The sequence below is a fragment of the Eurosta solidaginis genome, chromosome 2 (assembly GCF_040869045.1).
Source record: "Eurosta solidaginis isolate ZX-2024a chromosome 2, ASM4086904v1, whole genome shotgun sequence".
NCBI classification, from domain to species: Eukaryota; Metazoa; Arthropoda; class Insecta; order Diptera; family Tephritidae; genus Eurosta; species Eurosta solidaginis.
The window spans coordinates 196,149,154-196,174,821 of NC_090320.1; the positions used below are offsets into that span (position 1 = coordinate 196,149,154).

General features: G+C 34.7%; 1 protein-coding gene across 1 annotated transcript in view; it reads right to left on the reverse strand.

Moving 5' to 3' along the window:
* LOC137240469 (nitric oxide synthase-like) overlaps positions 1-25,425 on the reverse strand; it is a 91,241-nt gene extending 65,816 nt beyond the window's left edge. The window contains exons 1-9 of the mRNA XM_067766782.1: positions 24,823-25,425; positions 20,993-21,129; positions 20,147-20,309; positions 19,863-19,954; positions 12,604-12,745; positions 12,379-12,518; positions 6,707-6,881; positions 6,410-6,591; positions 5,489-5,689 (exon numbers count right to left, since the gene is read on the reverse strand). Of these exons, the coding sequence (XP_067622883.1) occupies positions 5,489-5,689; positions 6,410-6,591; positions 6,707-6,881; positions 12,379-12,518; positions 12,604-12,745; positions 19,863-19,954; positions 20,147-20,309; positions 20,993-21,129; positions 24,823-25,149 (1,559 nt within the window). The 5' untranslated portion in view covers positions 25,150-25,425. The remainder of the gene's footprint in view (positions 1-5,488; positions 5,690-6,409; positions 6,592-6,706; positions 6,882-12,378; positions 12,519-12,603; positions 12,746-19,862; positions 19,955-20,146; positions 20,310-20,992; positions 21,130-24,822) is intronic.
* Between the last annotated feature and the right edge of the window lie 243 nt (positions 25,426-25,668).

The window sequence follows — 25,668 nt, forward strand, 5'->3', positions numbered from 1 at the left end:
TGTGCTTTCCATGAAGATTATTATAACCAATTTAAACAAAACTTTAAACGCAGAGAGAATACTTGATGCAAAATTTACCAGTAACATTTGGACTATTTTAAAATCATCAACTTACAACAATCAACATTTCTTTGATTACAAAAAGAATTTGGAACTTCATACAATACAATGATTATTATTAACAACAATCAAATTTTTGTTGACACATTTACAACAATAAATTTTTCAAAATTTGGAGTTCACAGCAAGTGTTAAGCATTGTTTATTTATTTATATTCATTCATTTTTCAGATTATATCTTTTATATTTTCAAATTAAATAAGTTACTTTTTAAAGATTTAATTTGCAACAATGTTTTCATTCTTTCAACAATTCAAACAATTTATTAACTTTTTAATTGATTTTGTTTGGAAAAAACCCGTGAAAAGAGAATCGACACACATCACCTCTTCGTCGACTTTAAAGCCGCCTTCGATAGCACGAAAAGGAGCTGCCTATATGCTGCTATGTCTGAATTTGGTTTCCCCGCAAAACTTATACGGCTGTGCAAAATGACGTTGATCAACACAAAAAACACAAGGGAAGCTAGACGTCGAAAAGCTTCATTCACAACAGACTGCCAATGATTTCGTAACTCGACTCTCACACCTGATCTCTGAGAGCACAACTCATCCTGAAGGAATACACGCACAGGAACAATATACTATAAAAGCGTGCAATTACTGGCATATGCTGATGACATTGATATCATCGGCCTAAACACCCGCGCTGTTAGTTCTGCTTACTCCAAGCTGGAAAAAGAAGCGGTAAAGATGGGTTTGATGGTGAATGAGGACAAAACGAAGTACCTGCTGTCATCGAGCAAAGAGTCAGCGCATATGCGCCTTGGCAACCGCGCTACTGTTGGCAGCCATAATTTCGAAATAGTAAAAGACATCAACACTAGCAACAACATCAGCACTGAAATCCAGCGAAGAATCAATCTTGCCAATAAATGCTACTTTGGACTAGGTAGGCAATTGAAAAGTAAAGTCCTCTCTCGGCGAACGAAAATCATACTCTACAAGTCACTTATCGTACCCGTCCTGCTATATGGGGCAGAAGCATGGACCATGACAACAGCAGATGAAGCGGCTTTGGGAGTGTTCGAGAGAAAAGTTCTTCGAAAGATTTTTGGACCTCTCCGCGTTGACGATGACGATTACCGAAGAAGATTTAATGATGAGCTGTACGAGCTATACGCAGACATCAACATAGTCCAGCGAATTAAAACGCAGCGGCTGCGCTGGCTAGGCCATGTTATGCGAATGAAAGATGATGCTCCGGCCAAGAAAGTGTTTCAATCGGAACCCGCCTATGGAAGCAGAGGTAGAGGGCGGCCCCCACTCCGTTGGAAGGACCAGGTGGAAAACGATTTAAACTCCCTTGGTGTGACCAATTGGCGCCGGTTGGCGGAGCGAAGGCGCGACTGGCGCGCCTTGTTGGACGGCCATAACCGTTTAGACGGTTAAGCGCCAATTAAGTAAGTAAGTAAGTAATTTAAAATTACTATTAAATTAAATTAGTGTTTATATATTTAATATATTTTCAACATTTTAAACAATAATCAGTTTATTATTTATATTAATTATGTACACTCTTTCTCCAGTTTATATTGAAAAGTATATATTTATCATTTATAGAAATTTTGCAACAACAGACATATAAACTTCACAATACAAGTAAATTCATATTTAACCAACCTCATTTTCAATTCAAAAAAAAAAAAAAAACAACAATCAGAAATCAATAATCAATTTTAAAAAATCTCAAAAGATTTCTTAAAATAATTTTTATTGACATATATCAATTCTTTCATATTGAAATTAAAATCATATGACAATTTCATATCAATCTCAAACGAATAACGGAACCAAATTTTCCTTCCTTATCAACAACTTGGACATACATTATGCAGAGTACAATTATATACTGAATATATATTCTGCATAATAAAAGTTTTTAATTTTTGAGTAATTGTGCACACAAACTTGCGATCTACTATTACTCAACCTAATTCTAGATTCTTCAATCACATCATCATAAATAAGAATATTTCACAAACAACATTGCAATAACACAACCAAATATTAATATACATAAAATATTAATACAATAAGTAAACAATAACAACAACTAAAAATAAGCTATCAAATACCTCAAATCATCAAAAGATTGGGTACTTACATCAATACTAACATAAACCTTTAACGCAATTAACACATAACTCAAATGTTCTTCAAACTATAACACAAAATTCTTGCAGGACTTACACTGTAAATTAACATTCAAAAATAAATTTTTTACGTTTCACTGGAGGGGGAGTAAATGTGGAGTTATCTAAATATACTTCATTTTTGTAAATTATTTTTTGAATTACTTTATTTTTGAATATTATTTTAAAACGAAAATTTTAGTGTCAGTGTATTTATAAATTTTCAATGTTAATATTAATATTTTAAAATAAAATAAATAAAATTTTAAAAAATATATAGTTGTATTATCAACTATACCCACTCCCTTTTAAAATGCTCATTACAATGCAATTCTAGAGTCACCCCTGGTCCACCTTTATGGCGATATCTCGAAACGGCGTCCACCTATGGAACTAAGGATCACCCTCTTTTAAAATACTCATTAACACCTTTCATTTGATACCCATATCGTACAAAGAAATTCTAGAGTCACCCCTGGTCCACCTTTATGCCGATATCTCGAAAAGGCGACCATCTATACAACTATCACCACTCCCTTTAAAACCCTCATTAATACCTTTAATTTGATATCGTACAAACACATTCTAAAGTCACCCCTGGTCCACCTCTATGGCGATATCTCGAAAAGGCGTCCACCTATAGAACTAAACCCCACGCCCTTTTGAAATACTCATTAACACCTTTCGTTTGATACCCATATTGTAAAAACATATTCTAAGGCCACCCCTGGTCCACCTTTATGGCGATATTCCTAAATGGCGTCCACCTATAGAACTATGGCACACTCCCTCATAAAATACTCTTTAAATTCATTTGATACACATGTCATACAAACACATTCCAGGGTTACCCTCGGTTCATTTTCCTACATGGTTATTTTCCCTTATGTTGTCACCATAGCTCTCAACTGAGTATGTAATGTTCGATTACACCCGAACTTAGCCTTCCTTTTGTTATTTATAAGATAGACATATAACTTTTTTGCAAATACTTATTAGCCTGTTTATATTTTAGAATGTGTATGCGCTCTCTTCTCCCTATTTATCCCTTCCCCTTCACTCCCTCTCCTCGCCCACCCGATCACTTTCTCTCTGCGGTCTTAATCATCTCCGCGATATCTCCGGATATCTGCTCAAATTAGTCCCAGAGATATATATAGTGCACAGATATAGTGCATTTTCTGCAAGAAAGGGCCATGGCACCACTTACCTCTCTGTTGTAAACTGCGATGTCTTTAAGACATATGTATAGTTTATCCGAAATCATTCGGTCTTAATCTAAAATACTCGCAGTTGTGTTGAATTAAATACCGCATCTTTCGATAAAACATCTCATAGGCCTCTTTGGTAGTAAGTTGAGAAAAAAAGGTGTATTTATTTTAAGTTGTACGAAATTAGAGGGTGCTGCCAAATTTGGTTCAAACGCTTTATTACATCATGGAGTACATATATACATCGTGAGAGGAGACTTCTATGTACACACTGATGAACATATATCAATAAAATTTAAAACGTTAATATCTTTTCAAGTCATTAGTTCATCGCTTTAGGGATGGTCACATACAATATAAATCCTTTGATTTCACAGAAATATCTGTCTGACTTCGCGTAGACAGCAAAGTAATCCACTTAAAGGATAATCGGCTTGTAAATGTAGCAAATGACCAGTTGCAAAAACAATTAAAATCTTTTTACACACAAATAAATATATGTATTGCATAATTGAGAAATATGTCAGCTGTTAAATTCAGTTTATGCAAATGTACAAAGCTACGTACGTATTGTGGATGTTGCAAACGTGGCATTTTACACGAGCGGTCGACTGCAGAATTGCGTGCGACTCCGCGCGACTACGAGCAAGCAACAAAAACACAACGTCGAAAGGCTGCAATCGCAACAAACTGCTGATGATTTCGCAACTCGACTGTCACACCTGCTTTCCGAGAGCACAAATCAAACCGATGGAAGGCAGGGGCAGTATCTTTAGAGCGCTTCGTACCACCGGCGGGAAAGATGTTGGTTACCGGCGATCACGTAAAAACAACCTTTACTATGAAGAATGCCGCGCTGCAACCGAAGGAAAGGACGGCGCGATAAGGGTGAAGTTAAGATCGAATGCAATAATAAAGCTAACGAGAATTGAAAAGGGAAGCGATACGCTTTTCCAGGAAGAAAAAAATAGAAGCAGAAAGTCATGAAAGCAATGAGCTGTGCGGTGCCAGACCCGGTAAATCTACCTAAAACAAGACTTTCACTACGCTCCAAGTCTTGGAGGGCCCGCGATTTTTGTACAAACATTTTGTTTGAGACGACCCTTTGTGAAATTTTATACCATATAATTTTGTGGAATATCTGACCTATTAGACAATTTGTTTTGGAATTTTTCAAAAATTTTTGAAATTATCTCTTAGAGATACCTCCCTCTTAAAAAAGGAATGGGTTCAAATGTAGATCAGAAGGCCACGCCCACTTTTATATAAAAGATTATTAAAAGGATCGTAGACGGGTGTCTTTATAGAAACAAGAAATCTTCCAACGTTTCTGGAGCCCCAACTCGAAGAAGAATTGGCCAATCTTGATGACGTGTCGTGTTTTTTTTTTTTTGTAAAGAGAAATATTTCTAATAAAAGAGTGCGAAAGGAGTTAATAACCTCGCGCAATTTTTATAATGCTTAGTATCAGGAAACTTAATTTCCGATAAAACACACAGCTGAGTATATAATGTTCAGGTACCCCTGCATTTAAACTCTCTTGTTTTATTTACTCTTAAAACACTTGGGCAAAATATATATGGAAATATCAAAGAAATTTGATCATGGAATGTTAACCGATTTTGAGGTTTTACTGTATAAGAATAGGTTTTTTATCCAGATCCTCAAAGAAGTTGCCAATGTGGAGGAACTAGAGGAGTCCAATAATTTCCCAACAAATATGCTTATGACTGCGTATAACAGAGCTTGCCCTCTAAGAAGATTCAGATATTCCTTCGTTAATGCTTCAATTTGATTTTTGTGAGTGAGTATACTAACGCGAGCTTCCAAATTTATAATGGAGTTCGGTAGTTCCAATTTCGAAGCATTCATAGTAATGTATTAACAACAAATAAAATAACACAGCTATCACTTGTCTTGGTCATAACTAAATTCGAAATTAATTTCAATCGACAGCAATAACGATGAAAATATGTATGCCGATGTAAAAGTGTGACTTGTAACTTTCGATTTTTTTACTTACCTTGCAATCTGTTTAAAATTAAATTTTCTTCTAGGTTTGATCTCGCCACGTTCCTTTTCCCAGACATGAACTTTATATGCAGGATGCTGATAATCGAAAGATGGTCTCAAATAGTAGTTGGTGAATTCCTGATGGAACACGGGTGTTATCGAGCCGGATAATGGTGGAACAATCCAAATCCAATCAGCGGGACAACCATTGCTGAAAAAAGGAATATTTTCAAAGTAAATTTATCTATAATAACTGAATATATACTTCGTTATTAAATTAAAATAAGATGGGTAAGGGCTTGAAGTTATTTGACATTTGCAAGTAAATGTGTCACGAAACAAATATTCCGTTGCGAGGCCTTCACGGAAATATATTCTAGACGAAAAAACATCCCATTGTGCATAGACCGCTGAGAAGCAAGTAAAGGACGAGCCACAACCAACGCAATTTTATGAATGCAAGTAAAATCGCCACAATAACGCAAGATGTTGCGTTTGCAAATATAAAGGAACTTCAGGCTTAGCAATTGAAGTTTATTTCGCCCTATTTCGCATTCACATACAAAATTTTGCAAACAACTGTTAAAAACATTCTGACTATACAAGAAAAATACTTTCTAACATATTTTGTGTTCTATTCATTTGTTAAATTGCAGTTTTTAACTTTCAAAAATGTTAGAAAAGTACCAGCGAGTGTGAAAAATAAATTTACGTGCAAAGTGTTAAAGCACCCTTAGCCAAAGCAAATGTCGAATTCTTCGTCTTATGCATTGCATGCAACAAAAGTTGGAAATTGGCCACATTTTCATGTCAGATGGCGCGAGTGTCGCTCGATCTGCCGTTCTCCATAAAAATACATGCAATCTACTCATCATGCATGAAAAACTGATTATGTGACGGGCCTTAAGCTATTTCAACCCCCTCTACTTACCGTATTTTCGATTCGTTCTCAAAATGTTTCATGAAATTTTCGCTAGCTGTATGATGATCTACAATGGTTATGTTTCGGCTTTGAAATGAATGTAAAACAGCTACATTGGCTTCTACCAAGGCTTTGTCCTTCCATAGCGTTGTCGTGGTACGCGTGTCAAGTTGCATTTTAGTAGCAATAGTCTGAACAGAAACAATATACTTTATTAATAGTACATAAAAAATTACTTTTATAAAGCAACAGTAAGCCCCATATAACGTTCCAATGAGTAAGGTATCTTTTACCCTTTTTAATTACCTCCAACATATTTAATCGATTTGTATCGCACAAATTGCGACAACCGATTTCGGTAGACATATACCAACCGCTGAATGCAGTTGCAGTAAATTGTATGCCCCCAACATCAAACATCAGCGAAGAGACAGCAGGCAAGGCGTACCACCGTAAATGCAATTCAGCGAACCATTCAAAGCTGCAAATAAAGTTGCAAAATGTATGATATAAAATATATTCAAAATACTTTGCTATCAAGCGGAACTTAATTTAGAGTTAAAATGTGTTAAAAATGCATATATTCAAAACCGATATGTTTCAAGCTTTTATATAAAATCATTGAATATCAACAAATTTTCATAGAAATCATATTTCGAAAGTGGTCATATGATGGTAGCGTGCCATGTTAAGATTTTACCTTGGAATTTGAAATAAAAATTGGAATTTTGGGTACGTTTTATTTAAGCTGTAGACGTCTTAAAGTTATTCGAAGTCAAAGGTTGCCAAATGTAGATTTTCGCAAATATCCCTCTTCGTATTACTTACTCAGTACGAAGTTATACAGAGTACCGACTGGCCACACGAAATCAGCAAACAACTGGTTCTAGGAGAAATGTGCATCAAAATGGCGTCCCCTGCGTTACTTGGCTTCGGATCTTTGGTATCCGGGCGGCACAATAACCAACCAACAGACGAAGTTATAAAGCATGCAGTTCTCTATAAGTTGTTAGTATTAGCTGTGTTTACTACAAATGGTGTGTGTCCACTATTTATCGCAACTGATTCAGCTATAAGTTATACACAGGCATACAACAGAGGTTTGTGTCTCCGCTTTTCGGTACAACATGTTCTGTAGCTAGTTCTCGCTGGATGGGTCTCCTAAGCATTATCTAAGTGAGGATAAGCGTTTTTTACACATAAACGTGGACGCATATACATGTAAAAAACACGGCTATTATCGTATGAAACATATATCCTATCTATTATGACTGGACTGGGCGATGACACCCCAATTTATCAAAATTTTAAATCTTTTTGTTGGCAACCTAAATGTTAGTCCACATACAAAATTTGAGCAAATTGACTGCATTTATCAATTACATTGCGTTGAAGGATTGAGCGACTGTTCGCGCTTTTGCCGCTATAACACAGAAACAGTTGAACGCATAAAAGAATATTTTAATTGCTAGTTATCAATTCTGTAGGCATATTAAATATAGGACGGATAACCGCTTCAAATGGTCACAAGGTTAATTGAAGTAAAGGCAACGTTAAATGTGCACAAGGTCAAATTTCAACATAACGATCATTCTGTTTTACTGAAATGGTAATAAAGTCAACTAATATCTTCTCAAGCTGCCAAAAGGTCAATTAAATCTTTAGACAATTAAAATCTTTAGCGGTGGTGTATTTGCTTTTTACTTCTTTTTATTTATATATTTTTATTCAATCGAAAGAAAAGAGTGAGTGGTGCAGATCGGTAAAAATTCCGCGAATAGCTTGAGTGTTATAATTGTCATATATGTACATATATATGAATATAGCCTTTTTAAAACTGAAACAGACAGGGCATACAATTTTCTCAATGCAGGTGAACAGTATTAGTTTTAAACCAATTACTCGTTAAAGAAATATCCTTGATGGCACGCTTTAGAGGCAAATCACACATTTTATTGCAAATTTATTAATCTACGCCGTAGTATGAGCGTATCCTTAGTAGACAACACATGCGTGTGGCGAAATATAGATATATGACATTGAAACACGCATAAAATGAAAGGGCTAAAGTGAAACATTTACCACTGGCCCGCATGTTATGCAGTGCAGGTTCAAGTATTTGGCTGGTTAACTATGTATTCAAAAATTCTGTTACAAAATGTTTCATACAGTTTAAATATGTTCCTTTGTAACGGTGTGGCATGAGTACATACATTTTGCCCATGATTATAGGTTAGTCAGTTACTTGTGATGCAAATTTCGCGTAGCAACTAGATTTTCGCTAGTTCAGAAATCGACAGTTAGTAACTAGTGAAGATACCGTATTTGATATATGCACATAAACTATGCAAGGCGTTAAGCGATATTTGTTTTCATATATTTTTTAGACTTAAAACTTTGTTGGCACTCTGACAACTTTAAAGAAAAGATTTTCCACAAGAAATAATGTTCATAGCTTCCCACTCTTAAGCTGACGACAGAACGGAGCGAAAAGCGTTGCTATAATATAAAGATAGAAAGCTATGAAAATGATTTCTTAAGGAAAATTTCAAAAGCTGTCACAGTTTCAGGAACGATTCAAGCTTTTAAAACGTATATACATATGTATGTAATAAAATATGCTTCTCGCCCAGCATAGCTTATAGCGAACACTTTGCTGTTAGCCTTACTCAGACTTCAGCCTAAATTGGAAGTTATTTTTTGCATCGGAAATGTAAAATGCATATAAAATTTCGGAACAGGTTTCAGCATTTTAGGACTATCAAAAATTACACTACCACTAAAAGTGTCGCCCTTTCAATACCATTACTAAATAATTTGGGACTCTTATCGGGGACAGTTAATCTGTATTTAGTTAGCGAGACATGCTATATATTGCTTTATACAATTGTTTTTGTTATTGATATTAGAGAAAAATTACAAAGTTAACAAACTTAGTGACAAATTGGAAAGCATGGAGTGGAGCATTCATATGACTGAGTGGATAAAGGTACCTGCCCACTAGTATAAAATATGAATGTTGGAGATTCCGAGTTCGTTACTCAGCTTCAGAAACATGTCCTAGTAACAATGGCAGTTTGTAATTTTTCTCTAATATGAATAACGGGAACAGTTTATATTAGCATTTTACTTGCATATTTATAATATATACCAATGTATGTAATTGATATAAGAAGGTTAGTTTTTTTCTTTTTATTGGTAGTGAAATGTTTCGCATTATTTTTCGCTAAAAATTTAGTGACAGTGCAACCCTATGGTGATAGTGAAGAATACTAGTGGAAACTGAGTTTTTAGGATGTTATGCATAACCTTGTTTTGGAACTATCGTACTATAAGCAAAATGTAGAATTTCGGTATAGTTCGGAAATATCGAAATAGTACCAATAAACAACTAGTTCTAAATTGGGAGCTTTTATCTATATCGGGACTAGAGAAAAAGCAATGCAGCGTGGAGAAATTCGTCAGTTTAAAGCAAGTAAAAGAGATAGATGCCGAACTAGTAATGGTCCGAATGCACTAGAAGCACATTAGTTTTGAATTATACACTTTTCCTACTGGGTACGTCAGTGTATGGTATAAAAACACTATTGTAGTTATTGCATTTTTGTGTAAAACCGCATTAATTGTTTATTATAAGCTTTTATTTAGTTTCACTTTTGTTGTCTGTAATGGAATCTTGCAAGTTAAATTTGATACACTTCCCGGTGTCCGATTGAGCTGAAATTTTGCACACATGTATAACTCCGATGACAATGCAATATTACTTTGTTAGAATTCGATAAATTAATCGATAACACAGTTATCGGTAAAGATTTGTATTTACTTTGGCATAACAGCCTAAGTCCCATACAAACCCGCCGGTACCTATCCGTGGATTGTGATATTTGGACGTGGTGAATCACGCGTGTCACGCGTGGAGAATCTCAACGCTTGCGAAAAGCGGAGACACAACCCTCTGTTGTATTTCTGTGTATAACCAACATAGCTGAATTTTTAAGGCTGTTTAACTCTGTAATCTTTTCTGTAATTTATTTTGCTTTTGGAAAAATTAACTATTTGAAAAAAGCTGGCTGAAAAATATTGGCATAACAGCTTAAGTTAAATCAAGAATGGAAAATCTTGGAAAATTTGAGCAGATGTGGCAATTTCGCGCGTCCGTTGAACGAAATATTGACAATCTGCTGATCATCACTAGGAAATTAGCGACATTCCATCAACTAAGCAGCACTTTAGCAATACTACTGTTATTATTTGGCCGCTCAAACACACATATATTAATTGTGCATTAAATCTAAAATATACAAATACACCATAATAATTTACACGGCGAAATCCATAATAATTTACACGGGTCATCAATTCTTTCTCTGATTCAAAATCTGAACTACCAGCGCTACCGTCAACAGCTCAGTGTCATCATTGCCAGTAGCGCCAATAACACCAAACACGTGCCTGACACACAAAAGTCGTTTCACTCAATAGCGCAAGTAAAATGTACTACGCACTCACTACTAAGTAGCGCCAAAAATTCGCTTGGAGTCATTTCGTCAATGAGCTACCATTGAGCTGGCACCGCATTGGCGCTGGCGCCATGCAATTTACATCACTAAAATTGCGCGAATGCCCAGGCTCATGACTTCAATACTTATATTTACTATGCTTTAAACTTTGAATACACCGCTGAAGTTGCTGCGCATAAAATATGTACTAACAAATTCCAATCCGCATTATACCAAAAATTTTTGAATATAAAGATATTGCATGCGCGAACTTCGGTGGAAAGCAGCGGAGCGTAACAAAATTCTAGTAGGTCACTTTCACCACACCAAAAACTTTAACACAATTTTTAACATAATTTAAGCACAGAAATACACTGATTGGAGTTTTAGTGAGTAAAAGTTAAAATTCTGAACACATTAGCTAAATAAAAAGTGTACAAATAATTATTAAATAACAAATACAGACAGTGGTAGTTTAACAAATTCTTCTGTGGTAAGTGGTGAATGTGACCTACTAGAATTTTGTGAAGCTTGACTCACACGATTTTTCGTCTATGCAATATCTCTATATTATATCGTTTCTGATTATACGCAGATGTAACTGAAATATGTATTTTTGTTTCACCTCCTTTACTTATATTTAAAGCTTTTCTAAGAACAAGCTTCTATTACTTGTTAATAAAACGAACTAAAAAGTAAAAAATAAAATTAAAGAAAAAAAAACTTTTTTAAAAATAAGCTTTTATTACTTTGGTTAATAAAATTAACTAAAAAGTAAACAATAAAATGACTCTAAAGAAATATAACACTTTATAAGTTCATTGTAAGCTTAAACGATAATTAGGCTTTTTCGTCTGCGACAAAAAAATTCTATATTGTACATAATTATATATTTTTAACATTAAAACTTTACACCTAAATTATTAAATCTTACAGTTTATATCACAGTTCTAATTGTTCCAATAAAAGCGTGTTACATTGCGATAGCAAGAAAATGAGATCCTAAATGTTCTTAATTATACCATCAAAATTTAATACGTTTTTTATTAGAACAATTAGGACTGTGATATAAACTGTAAGATTTAATAATTTAGGTGTAAAGTTTTAATGTTAAAAATATATAATTATGTACAATATAGAATTTTTTTGTCGCAGACGAAAAAGCCTAATTATCGTTTAAGCTTACAATGAACTTATAAAGTGTTATATTTCTTTAGAGTCATTTTATTGTTTACTTTTTAGTTAATTTTATTAACCAAAATAATAAAAGCTTATTTTTAAAAAAGTTTTTTTTTCTTTAATTTTATTTTTTACCACTTTGTTGCGGTTAAAGCAGATAAGTTTGCAGTATTGGTTAATAGTTTTGAGTGCATATATTCATATATAAGTATACGTGCAATTTTGATTGAAATTTCAATAAAGCTCATTCAAATTTAATAGTATTAAATTATCAAAAAACTAAAAAACAAATGTACTCACTTTGGATGTGTTAATGGCACTTCCAATATTACATCTTCAGGATATTCAAAAAACTCGGGATCTTCGCCATTCGCGGAAACAACAAGTGGTAGATAGTCCCATTGTGTGCCTTTACCTTTCCAACCTAATTTGGTACAAACCTAAAACAAGGAGATAAAAAATTCTATGTTTCATAAATTTCTCGTGAATTAACAGTAAAATACCTAATTTATATAAAACACTTACCTCAGTAAATTCCACATTTAACGGATCTCCAATAACTGTACCATCGCTCTGCCTATAGCCAGCATACGAAATCAACTCGCCGTTCCAAATGCGATAATCATGTAAGCCATCAGTGCGTTGTGGGAATAGTGTAATAGCCGAACTATAAATATAGATATAATAGAAAGAGCTTTAATACCGAAATTATTGCGGCCATCATCACTTGAGTTTTAAAAAAATACATATACCGAACTTGGAGAATTTTTGAAGGTGACAATTTATACTATATATGAGCAAGCATTTGAAAATATTTCAAGCTCCTAGTTGTTAAAATGAGTAAGAAATTACGAAAAATGTCGAATCTGAGCAATCGGTAGTATGGCAAACATATTATATATATTATTATTATTATTATTATTATTATTTATTATTACGGCGTTTTAAGCCTAAAACTTAGATTATTACAAATTATAAATATATTTTAATTATAATAGTATTTCTAGCGTTTGGGGTGTCGGAATGCATGAGATTCCGATCAGCACGGGAACTGGTGGTCCCAACGGGCGAGTCTTGGACTCATCTCATTGGGAGGTTGGAAGGACGTGTTCACAATCCTGCCCTAGTCCAAGACGTATGATTACAGTTTTATTATGTGTGCTGTCGGAATGCATTTGATTCCGGTCAACCCAAAAGCCAGCAGCTCAGCAGAATGAGCCACTCTTATCGGACGGTTGGAAAGGACGTGTTTTCAATCCTCCCTGTACCAGCTTTTTAATTAATTATAATATATCATTGTTGCAGGAGTATACGTGATTCACATGAACTGTTTGTCTGGTACGATATTTTCAGGAATTCTTTCCCAATTTGATTGCGAGCGATATATGTATTTGCGCTGATGCATAAGGTTCCTCTGTGTCTATTTGGATTGCCATGTACGCTCAAGGATCAGTAACATGAAATACAGATACAAAATATTTTATCTTATTGGAATGGTTTTGCAATATTCTAATAAACTTTTTTTTGAAGGTGTTTAAGTTTTCACAATTTTTTAACATGATTAGGTAGTTCATTAAAGTATTTCAGGCCTTTGTAAAATATATTTTGCTTGTCCATTTCTGTTTTGAGAAGAGGTAATCTAAAATTATTATTTTCGCTGATTATGTAAGAATGGGTTTCATTCACATAAACAAGTTTTTCACTTAGGTAGGCTGGTAATTTACCATGCTTGATATAAAATACAAATTTCATACTATGCTAAAATATCAACTGTTTCACACTCAACCAGTTTAGTGCATTAAGCATACTCTTTATGGAAGTGTCGTACTTCACTTTCAATATAAATCTCATAGCTTTGTTTTGCATAATTTGTAACCTGTCTACTTGTGTTTCATTGGCAATAAAGAATATTGTAGGGCAATATAAGAAGTGTGGTTCTATGATGGATCTATAAACTTTCAACTTATATTTCTTACTAATAAGTTTACACGATCTCTTCCAAAATCCAATTTTTTTGCCCATTTTTGCAACAATATAATCAATATGATCCGTAAACCTCAGTTTATTATCAATCAGGATCCCTAAGTACTTAAATATTTTGACATCCTCAATGCTCGTATTCATTATTTTTAGATCTAAATTAAGTGTTTCTTTATTGGTCGTCCTAGATAAAACCATGAACTTAGTTTTGTTAACGTTAAGCTTGAGTTTATTAATGCAAAGCCATCTATAAAATGAGTCCAAATCTTCTTGCATTTTGCTCCTTGCTATTGAAATGTTCGTTTCATTTATTTCAAGTAGCGCATCATCTGCAAACAACCTGATTTTACTATATTTCAGTGCTGATGATATATCGTTTATGTAAATGTTGAACAGGATTGGTGCTAATACCGACCCTTGTGGTAAGCCTATGACCACTTGTGCCTCGGATGAGGCTACTGACTCGATGGCTGTTCTTTGTTTCCAGTCTGATAAGAAACTTCTAAACCACTGCAATTCATTTTCCCTAATACCAATTTTTTGTAGTTTATCGAGCATTATATTCCTATCAATTGTTTCGAACGCTCTTTTCAGGTCAATGAAAACTGCTATTATATGTTTTTTTAGGCTCAGCTCTTCCTTCCAGCTAGATATGACGTAATTTAACGCCGTCTCGCAAGAGTGCCTTTCTCGGAAACCGGATTGTTCCTTTATAAGGATTTTATTATTTTCTAAGTAATTAAGCAGTTGATTTTTTATTACAATTTCCATAATTTTTTCTATGTTCGGCAATGTATTTATCGGCCTTAATTCTTCTGCCATTACTGAATTTTTTACTTTCCTAATTGGTACTATTGTGGAAATTTTCCACATGTCTGGCACTATTCCAGTAGTCATAGATTTGTTTATAACGGTTGCATAGAAGAAACCCAAGTACGATACCGAATCTTTAATTACGCCTTCTGAAAGTAAATTTTTCCCCCAGTTATATTTTTGAACCTTTTTGCTATACGTATAACATCCTCAACCGTAATTTCTTCGAATTTTAAACATGACCTAGCTGTAAGTTGGAAGTCGTTCTGACTCTGAACAACTTCAATTTCCCTGTTTATATCAACAATGCTATCTATAAAGAAGGAGTTCAATGCTTCAGCAATATCGCGAGGTGTATCATATGTCACACCTTTTACGATCACCGTCAAGATCTTTTCTTGTCGCCACGTTAAGTTTACAGCATGCTTAAGATGCTTCCACATTAGCTTGCTCTCTGAACTATTGATGTCAATATTATTCTCCATGTATTTAATTTTTTTAAATTTGATTAGTTTTTTGTAGTACTTCGCGACCATGTTATATTCAGTATAGTCACCCGTTGTTCCAGCTTGTGAGTGCAACCGGTATTTTAGTTTATTCAATTCTGTCAATTCTTGGTCATACCATTTATTTCTTAACTTTACCGTACTGTTTTTTCAAACGTTAGTACTCGCATACAATCTAGTAAACAAGTATTTATATAGTTGACCATGTCGTTGACATTCATGCTTCTTATTAAACTAAGATCGCAATTCCTCAGTAGAGCCGTCAAGTTATCGGCAGAATAATTCTCCCAAGATATTGATGAAATGACTCCTCGTAAAGGGTTTGAATTACTTACTTTTATAGCAAATGAAATAGTTTCGTGATCGGATATTCTGTGGTCTTCAAGATTTACACAAGACAGTATATCAGCCTTTGCATATAATAAATCTATTTTTGTTTGAGAAGTTTCTGCGACTCTTGTATTGAAATTTATTTTTTGTTTCATTGCGCTACGAGTACAAATTTCATTCAGTTTGTAGCTACTCGAAGAGTTGATATTTAAGTTTATATTGAAATCTCCAACTAGAAGTGAATTCGTACCTGATTCTGATACTTCTGATAAAATACTCTCTACGTGATTTAAAAATTCACTGTCACTATGACCGATCTTGACAATTTTTTTAGACGGCAATGACTGCTACCTGCAAATCAGCTGGTATAATTTTAAGCTATTTGCTAGAAAGGTGAGGGAGATATAACAAAACCTCTTATCGGTTGTATGGGAGATATATGCCATAGTAGTCCGATTCGGCCGGTTCCGACAAAAGTCTAATCGGACATCAAAATATATCTTTCAAACAGACGGACATGGCAAAACCAACTCAGCTCAGCACCAACTTAATATACTACTACATTTTCATAAAAGTTAAATAAACTTAGTTCCGATCAGCGATGCATCACGTTTATGTTGAAGCGATAGATAGATTTTTTCGATAAATGGTGTCTGAATCCTTTAAGGCAGCGGTCGTCACCCCATAAGCGGTTTCACGGAATTGTTTTTGTAAAACGCTTAGGAAAGCGCACCGCATAGGCAAGCGCACCACATCCCCGCGCCCACGCATTCTATTCTCTCGCTTTTAACCGAATGTATTCTGCTGTGCCCATTAGGAACTAAACTGCTATAATTTCGTGTAAAATGACTTTTGAAGTAATATTTTTGGGTATATTTTTGGTTTACCTGTACGAAATCATTAAAGCTTTGTTTAATTTATTTAATTGAACGCATGCAGAAGTATTTTAAATGCATTGAAGAAAACAATGCGATACTTTAATTTTGAACGCTCTCTGTTCGCTGATTGTTTGTCGTTATATTCTCGAAAAATCAAAATGAAGAACAGACATGCACTAACAAAAATTTAATAGAATACAATAAATAATATAATAAAACTTGATTTAGCGTTGACTACTTTACCGTATTATTTACGAGTGCGTAAATACGCAGAACGTAGATTATTTCGTCCCTCTGTTGGCCAAATCCCATGACGTACATGCGCAGACCGTATTTTTAAACGGTTTTATTTAGCTTGACTTGATAGGCTGCATGCACGGCCGTTTTGAACGAATCTTGTAATTGAAATTTAAGTAACTTCCTGATAAGCTACAAGCTTGAAACTTGGAATATAGTTCAGAACCCGATGACAATGCAATAATAAGAACAAAATCGCCGCTAGGTGGTGCAAGGATCGAGATATTCACAAACATCGTATTTGTGGTCCGATTTGGCTCATATTTGGAATACATAATACACACAGGAATAGAAAGCGACCTATGAAAAAAATCGGCGCTAGGTGGCGCAAAGATCGAGATATTAAAAAATATTGTATTTGTGGTCTGATTTGGCTCATATTTGGAACAAATATTACATACAGTCCGGTAGAAGTGACATCAGAATATTTTGGAGTTGGAGGAGGGACAAGCATACGTGGCGCACAGTCGAGTAAAGTCTTTGGAAGGATTATGTATTGAGGACTTAGATTATAACAAATTGTCAGGAAAAAGTCCTTGTAATAATGAGTCACTAAATGAACTAAATAGAATGAGAATTAATAGGCGATTAAATAAAGACTAAAAACTTGAAAATAAAATAATTTAAAAAAATTTTTAAGTTAAACGGTTTTATTGAAAACAATACTTACATGAAGTAATTTTCTATTGATAGTCTTATATAAGACCAACTGAACCTTAATCAGGTTATGCTACGCCTCACATTTTTAGAAATTTCACGCGCCCAACGCTTTTATTTAATTGTCTGATCAACGCCCTAGATTGATGAGGAGTGTGATGATTAGTACCTAATTATTTTCCAGCTTTTAATATTATTATTACTTCATGTAAGTATTGTTTTCAATAAAACCGTTTAACTTAAATTTTTTTTTATTATTTAATTTGAATTTTTAAGTAAAAAATAAACTTTGAATATTTCTAAAAATTAAAATATATATTTAAATTTTTTTTATAGTGTACTTATTACCAGGTCAGTCGCCATTTTTTTTTTTTTCTTTTCATTTTTGGATATCAATTTTGTTTCAAAGCAGGTGTGGTCACGCTTCCATATGAAGTTACTGGCGATCGCTGCTTTAAGGAATAACCTGCGTATATTTTCTAAAAAAATTCGTAAGACTGCGGTACTATTCTGTAACAAATTCGGACTCTTTTCGTATTAATGTATTTACTACCATAGGATCAGTTTACATATCTGAGACGTCTTCTGGGATCTTTGGAACCTTTTCGAAATGATTTCGCAACTACTTAGTATCGGAACTATTTGAGAAGAGCATCATTTCCCTCATATCGGTTACAGCCGATATTGAGGATTTATCCGTCTGCTATCGCTTCTAACAACAACGAACGGATAAATCTTGATAGCAAACTGAGACTTCGATAACATACCGATAACACTTCGATAAGAAATTTATGGCATGCCCATAATGCATCGATAACTTAACGACAACGCTTATTTTATTTATAACACGCCGTAAGCTCGTCATTTTAACTACCCGATAACAAGTTAATAGCTTGTCGATAACAAATCGACATGGTTTGTATGGTAAATGCACACTCCGCAATCAATAGCCAGCCATAATCGGATTAGCTGATAACCAGGTAACGTGAACCTGGACAAATTTTTTTTATATTTGAGTAAGTATATTTTGAGTTTCTAACGAAACTTTCAATCAAAAATTTATTTACGAATAATTTATTCATGCATAATTTTGTACCAATAAAATTACTTTCGCTTAATTAAGTTAAAAAATTGTATTTCATTATTTTAATTTAATTGTAATGCTCTGCTACGTTTTTATATTTTACTATTTATAATATTGTTTTGAGTCATATTCATTAGGCAATATGGGAGCGTCTTTGTTATGCTTATCAGTAGCATTTTTCTTCTAAATATTAGAAGTAAGAATTCTTTACATATGTTTAGTAATATTTACTATAAAATTATAAATACATACGATTACAATCAAATTTGATAATAATAATTCTGTATTCTTGCTGTGTCGATCGATTTATTTTTATATATTGTGTATAATCCACGTGACAAGTCCTTATCTCTTCCGCCTTCAACAGAGCTAAGCTTTACAAAGCAGTAACAACGACCTTAACAAACGAGACACAGTACTCGAATGGAATGACCGCAACTACAATAACAAATTCGCAAGTTAAACAAACTCTTAACTGCATAATAATCAAGAAACGATAACGTCGGCTGCAAATTGAAAGCAAGTGGGAAAGAAGGAGGTAGGTTAGCTGGTATCTGCCCTGGTAGGGAAAGCTCACTTGGACAGCATTAAGGTGCGTTGTGGTACCATATAAAATTACGGTGACGTAGCTATAATTACAAACAGAGTCTTTGCACAGCAACGACATAGTTTCTATTGAGAATGGATAAATCCTCCGGAGATCCAAGTGAGTCGCGACCGAAGCACTTTTGCCAAGTTCTGGCCGATTATTCCACTCATCATCCTCCAAGTGTCCTGTTCAAACCCCAATGACTATTGATAGATGAACCTTAGTAAACCCAATCATTTCGGCAGACCTCCTGCCACCCACATCCGGCCAGAATGATCTTGCCATCCTTTAAGAGGTGGTATCCGCCAAATGCTTTGTGAGCTGACTCGAGGCCTATCTATGCAGCAGCAGACCACAGGTGGCCATCGGAGTCCCGAAATCCCTACAGCATCCTTTATCCGGTACAGTTGTACCGATGCCGGCTAAGAGATCCGCTTGACAGTTGCCCGGAATATCTCTATGATAGCTGCTGGGCTCTCCGAGTAGATATTAAATTCTAAAACCGTAGTAGCACTGGATAGCAATTCATACACCGCATCCAACTTTCGCTTGGAAGACGCTGCTACGAGAGAAAAAGCTAAGGCCTGAATATTCCCTCAGGGCGCCTGAACAACATGTATTCCTAAACTTTTTATTTCAAGTTCACTCACCGAATGTTGCCTTTGTTTGTTCCATATTTTATGTGATTACACAAAGCCTCAAACATGCCTTTAGTTGTTGTAACATGGCGGCAATCGAATACCTAAACCCAGAAGAGTAAAAACTGGTTTTAATAAATGTACAACAAAACAAAAGTTTTCAAATTTATTTATTATTTTGAGACAGTTTTGTTATCTTTTTCGAATTTATTAATCCGACATAAAGTTCTTCACAAAAAATGTGTAAATTAGAAAATATGCGAACATAGTCCTTGAAGAAGGCTAGATGTACTTACTTTCAATTTGGACCACTGTATACGTCCAATACAGCGAGAAGCATTGCGCCATGCAAGCTTTGCACCAAATATTAACTCAGCTTCAGTCAATTGATATTCACCAGTGGCTTCAATGCTTTGTTGTACTTCCTGCCAACGCGCCTCATGACGTGGACTCGATGCTCTGTGAGGGCAAAATAGTAAAAAATTCAGAAGAAATATTTTTAAATATTCTACCCTTAACCAAAAATCAGAACTCAAAGTAAGACTAGCTCTTTGTTGAATTCCTCTGTATAGCAAACGATAATTTAAGTTTTTACACAAACTGTCTCTCGGAATTTATTTGGAAGACACGCTAACTCAGAATTTGTTCCATAAACACCTTGCCTTCCCCCTCCAATGCTCTTAAATAACGCTAAGATAGAGATCATTCAAGAAAAAATCGCAAAAAGGTATTCTTAAACTAAATTTTCAACTAGAGTCGAATTCAATAAAATCCTTAAATAGGGCGTTTTTGGAAAGCTTTCTGGGACAGAACCTTTAAACAAATTCCAATGTAGCGCTTTTTTACAACTTTCTTAGAGCGTTTCCGAAACGGCAGCCTAAATATTTTGGTATTCCACTGAGTATTAGAAACCTGCATATAATGATGATATACATCTCAGCCGTTCAGTGGTCACAATGATTAATTGCATTTTGAAAGGGGAAAATTAGTCCATTTTGGTATAAACACTTCTAGTGATCATTTTAAAATTATTAAAATAATCATTTTTTTTTCCAAATTAGGAATCACGTCCCTCTTCAAAAACGATTTAATCAAAATATAATAACATATGCCACTTAATAAAAAGCTTTAGCTAAACTTACTTTTTCAATGACGCAAAATATTGATTCATAAAATCCTTTGCCTGATCGAGTACATCATCCTGTTTACGTGGCTGCAATGGTGCTACATAGTTACTCATAATACTGCTCTTACATACATCATTGGAACAAGTCAAATTCTGTATGGGAAAAACATTTTATTTAAGTTTTAAAAATTAATCGTAAACTTCATTTTTAGGTATCTTTACACTTCGAGGATCATAAGCAGTGAGTATTGTGGGAAAGAGGAAAATCGGAACAACCGATTGTCACTCATATCTTTATGAATTCTTTTTTACATATACATTACTTATGTGATACTCCTATATTGTTACTAAAGGGTGGGCATCAGTGGCATACATAAGTAGTTCAATAAAGGTAAACCCAAGCCATTATTTACCAAGAAAGATGTTCGTCATGTCATCATGTTAGTTTGTTTGTCTCTATGCGTTAGTTTGTTTTTGTTTCATTATTGTTTTGGTTTTTGTAAACAATTTTTAAACGTCCGAATATTATGGCGACGCTTGGTTTTCTTAAAGGGGTCCTCCTAGGCAGTGGTTTTGCAAAACCTCTGAGTGTATTTCTGCCATTAAAAGCTTCTCAACGAAAATTCATCTGCTTTCCCGTTCGCAGTCGGCATAAAACTCATAGTAGGTTCTGCTCCGTTGATCGGTAGGAATAAATTTAACTAGCTCGAGGAAAATTTGGAAAGAGCTCTGACTACATCTCAGCTGAGGTATATTGCGCCAATTTATTCATTTTTCTATTAAAAATAAAATGTTAATTTAAAAGAACTGTACTGTCCTTTTTCCAAAATATGAGTCCATTGAAAGGAAACTCATATACACACTAGGGTTGGGGTTGCCAGATTTTTATTTCGGGTTCCCGGGACAAACCTCAAATTTGGGCCAAATTCCCGTGATTTTTAAAAATTTCCCGGTACATTTGAAAAATAAGAAACACCTATATATTTGTATGGGGTGGCTCATTTCGGCAGTGTTTGGCAAGCGCTGCGAGTGTATTTCTGCCATGAAAAGCTCTCGGTGAAAACTCATCTGCCTTGCAGATGCCGTTCGGAGTCGGCATAAAACATGTAGGTCCCGTCCGGCCAATTTGTAGGGAAAATCAAGAGGAGCACGACGCAAATTGGAAGAGAGCTCGGCCTTAGATCTCTTCGGAGGTTATCGCGCCTTACATTTTTTTATTTTTTTTGTTGTTGCTCATTTCGGCGAAATAATTTTTAGATAGAATTAAACTTTTTAAACTCATTTATTTATAACAAATATTTTTTTGAAACAGGATAACAATTAATATGTTTACTGTGTTTAATGCGAATTCAATATTCTATGGACTCATTTTCAAACGTTATTTTAAAACACAACACTTGCCTTGCAAAATGAATATTTAAGTGTGCAAATGTCAAACATTGACAATATTAAGAACCACAGTAGGGATGAATTTTTCTTCTTTACAGGGTTGCATGCAATATGCTAGTGACCTGAATACAAATGAAGCCGCAAATATGGCCATGTTTCGTAGCAGATTATAATTTATTAATTTTGATATTGTGCAAATGCCGGGACATAACATTTCCCGGCGGGACACTTTAAAATTTGTAAAAAATACGAGATGTCCCGGCCAATACGAGACATTTGGCAACGCTAATACACACGAGCTTCAGCTGTACACATTACCAGAAATTATAAAAAGGTATTTTGCGAGATTTATTACTTATAGTATATACTACGAAGACCTGGGGCCAGTTTTGTAAAGAGGATAAGCTAACTAAGTTTTATAAAAGGTTACATTTTTTATACTTAGCGTGCTTTTCACACATAGTATATTAACATTGATGGATAACGATTGGCTGTACATGTATAAAGGAATCGAGAGAGATTCCATGTATTAAAATCATCAGTATCGAAAAAAAAATTGATTAAGCCATGTCAGTCTGTCCGTCCGTCAGTTAACACGATAACTTGAGTAAATATTGAGATATCTACCAATGTCGGTATACGGGCTTATCTGGACCTTGAATATATTGGTATTGAAAATGAGCGATATCCCACTTTTCGATATCGAAAATTTAGAAAAACGGAAAAAATTAGATAATTCAAAAACGAGTACAGCTAGTCTAATGAAGTTTGGGAGGTGGGTTGGCTTTATGACGTAAGACAAAAATCCAAAAAAATGTTGGGATGTGGGCGCGGCACTAACAGCAATCCGAACGAAAGTCGGCATAACATTTTTTTCACCGCTACAACTGTTTGCTCTGAAAATGAGCGAAATCGCCTGAGAGCCATTCCTACTTTTTATACTCGGCATGATTTGTACACAGAGTCTATTAACTTTGTTAACATAACGGTTGATCGTAATGGCATAAACGCATCGCGATAATATAGACTTCCTTATATAAAAATACTCTTGATGAAAAAATGAATTGATTTAGCCATGTCCGTAAGTCCGTCTGTCAGTCCAACTGTCTGCGCATGCGTTAACGTGAGCAAATATTGAGATATCTTATTAAAATTTGGTACATGGATTCCTTGGCACTCATCTCCCATCACTATTTAAAATGAACTAAATCGGATGATAACCACGCTCACTTTTTACATATATAGCATTTTGGAAAACACAAAAAACCTGATTATTAAGTAAATAATACACCTAGAATGTTGAAATTTGACGGTTGGGCTGATGTTGAAACTCTTGACAACAATTTTAAAAACATTCGGAAAACGGGCGTGGCACCGCCCACTTTTGATAAAATCAATTTTATGAATATTATTAATCATAAATGAAAAATTGTTAAAGGTTGCCTTTACTATAAAGAATTTTTCGAAGAAATATTAACGAAAACGGTTATTAACCACGCCCACTTTTATATAAAAGATGTTTGAAAGGGTCATGGATGAATAAAATAAGCAATATCTTTGCAAAAAAAAGAACTTTATATCAATGGTAGCTGGTATCTCTCAGTTTAGATAGGCGAGTATTGCATTGCGTCAAGTGGTAAAGTACACTCAAAGCTAATACAGCAGTACAAGTCGTTGTACTGAAGACACCAGATAAGCAGAGGACAATTTTTAACAAAGTTCTGACTACAAAGGGGTAAAAAAAAGGTACACAGAGTCGGGATATTCTAAAATGGACAGCGAAACTCAATCGTCTGAAAAGATCAGCGGAGTAAATTCCTCCAGTAATGAACTTATGGTTAAACAATACCGCCAGTGATATTCTCCGATTTTCTAGAGTGGGCAAGCTAATAAGAAGAAGCCTACTTCTCTACGGTGGAATGTGAAGATTTACGCTTTATTTGAGATACAGGGCATTACAGGCATGAGCAATACTCAAGCATTAGACGGACCAGTGATGAGTAAAGTGTCTTAGCGAGATTTAACAAATCCAAGGGCACCTAGACCATTTGCAATAGATAAACGCTCCATAGGGTTACCATCAGGTTTGTAAGGTATAATATGGTGGGTTCTAGTTACTTTGTTTTTAAAAAGATAAGTATATAGAGTTCCAAAGGGAGGGATGCTTTTTTGGTGGGACGCCCGCTTTTAACCTTGGCGCATTCAATATACCCTTTTGAACTATGTGTCACTTAGTGTATAACATAATACTATAATTTTACCGTGGAAATATCGCAAAGAGAACTAGGGAAGATTTGAAACTTTGTACGAAGTTGCTCTCCTGCAATGTCACGTTATTTGCCCCATAAAATCATACAAACATGAATTTTAAATTGATGGAACCTTTCGCTGCATGAGTACTGCTTTACAAACTCTTTGTACTTTTTCCTCATATGTATACCCTTCCCTTCAACACACCTTTAGTCCTTGCGTATGCAATTTGTCATAGACCTCTGGCTTGCCTTCTATATTCTTCAAACGTATTGGTCGTTGCATATGTGTTAGAGGACAACCTTTCGAAGTTGATGGTACAACCTCCGAACGCTTGTGTTCATTATTTTCTTCATTGAATTGCATAAATTGGCTAAGCTGATTTAAATGCCTCATATGCTCGCTGATATCCTCCAAGCGATTGGTAAGCACATCATCGACCTTGTCGGCTTGCGTCTCGGTCACTTGTAATGCTATTTCTTCATCGCTCTCCAAACCAAGATCGTCGTTATTACTCAAAGCGATGGAAGGCATATTTTGCGAAAGCTAAAATTTCTTGATTGCTTCTAATTATTTATATTTAACAAATCGAAAGGATAATGAAAATAAATTGTCCGATTTGTTCACTTTTGACAATATTTCTTCTTTAATCACTTTACTTTATCTTTTCATTCCCTAAGCGGATCTTTTCAAATTATTTTTGTTTGATATTTTTTTATTGGACACACTGACTACTGATTAGGCACTAACAAAATCGATCGAGATAACTTTGGCGCTTCTAATTTCCGGCAAACGTTGTCTTCTTAAGCGTTCAACACCAACTGGACTAAAATTCTGCTCCACAACTTTTAAGTTAGTTTAAATATTTCTACCTCTTCACCCTCCAACTAAGCTAAGACAAAGAGCAGCAAAGACGTGGGGTGAAGATGAACATAATGAGAATTCAAATATTGATAAGCCGTGCTCCGACTGTTACTCTTCTTAGGCACCGTTCCATGCATTAGCGTAAATTGCTTTTTTATAAGTGATAAATATAAATGTTTTGAGAAATTG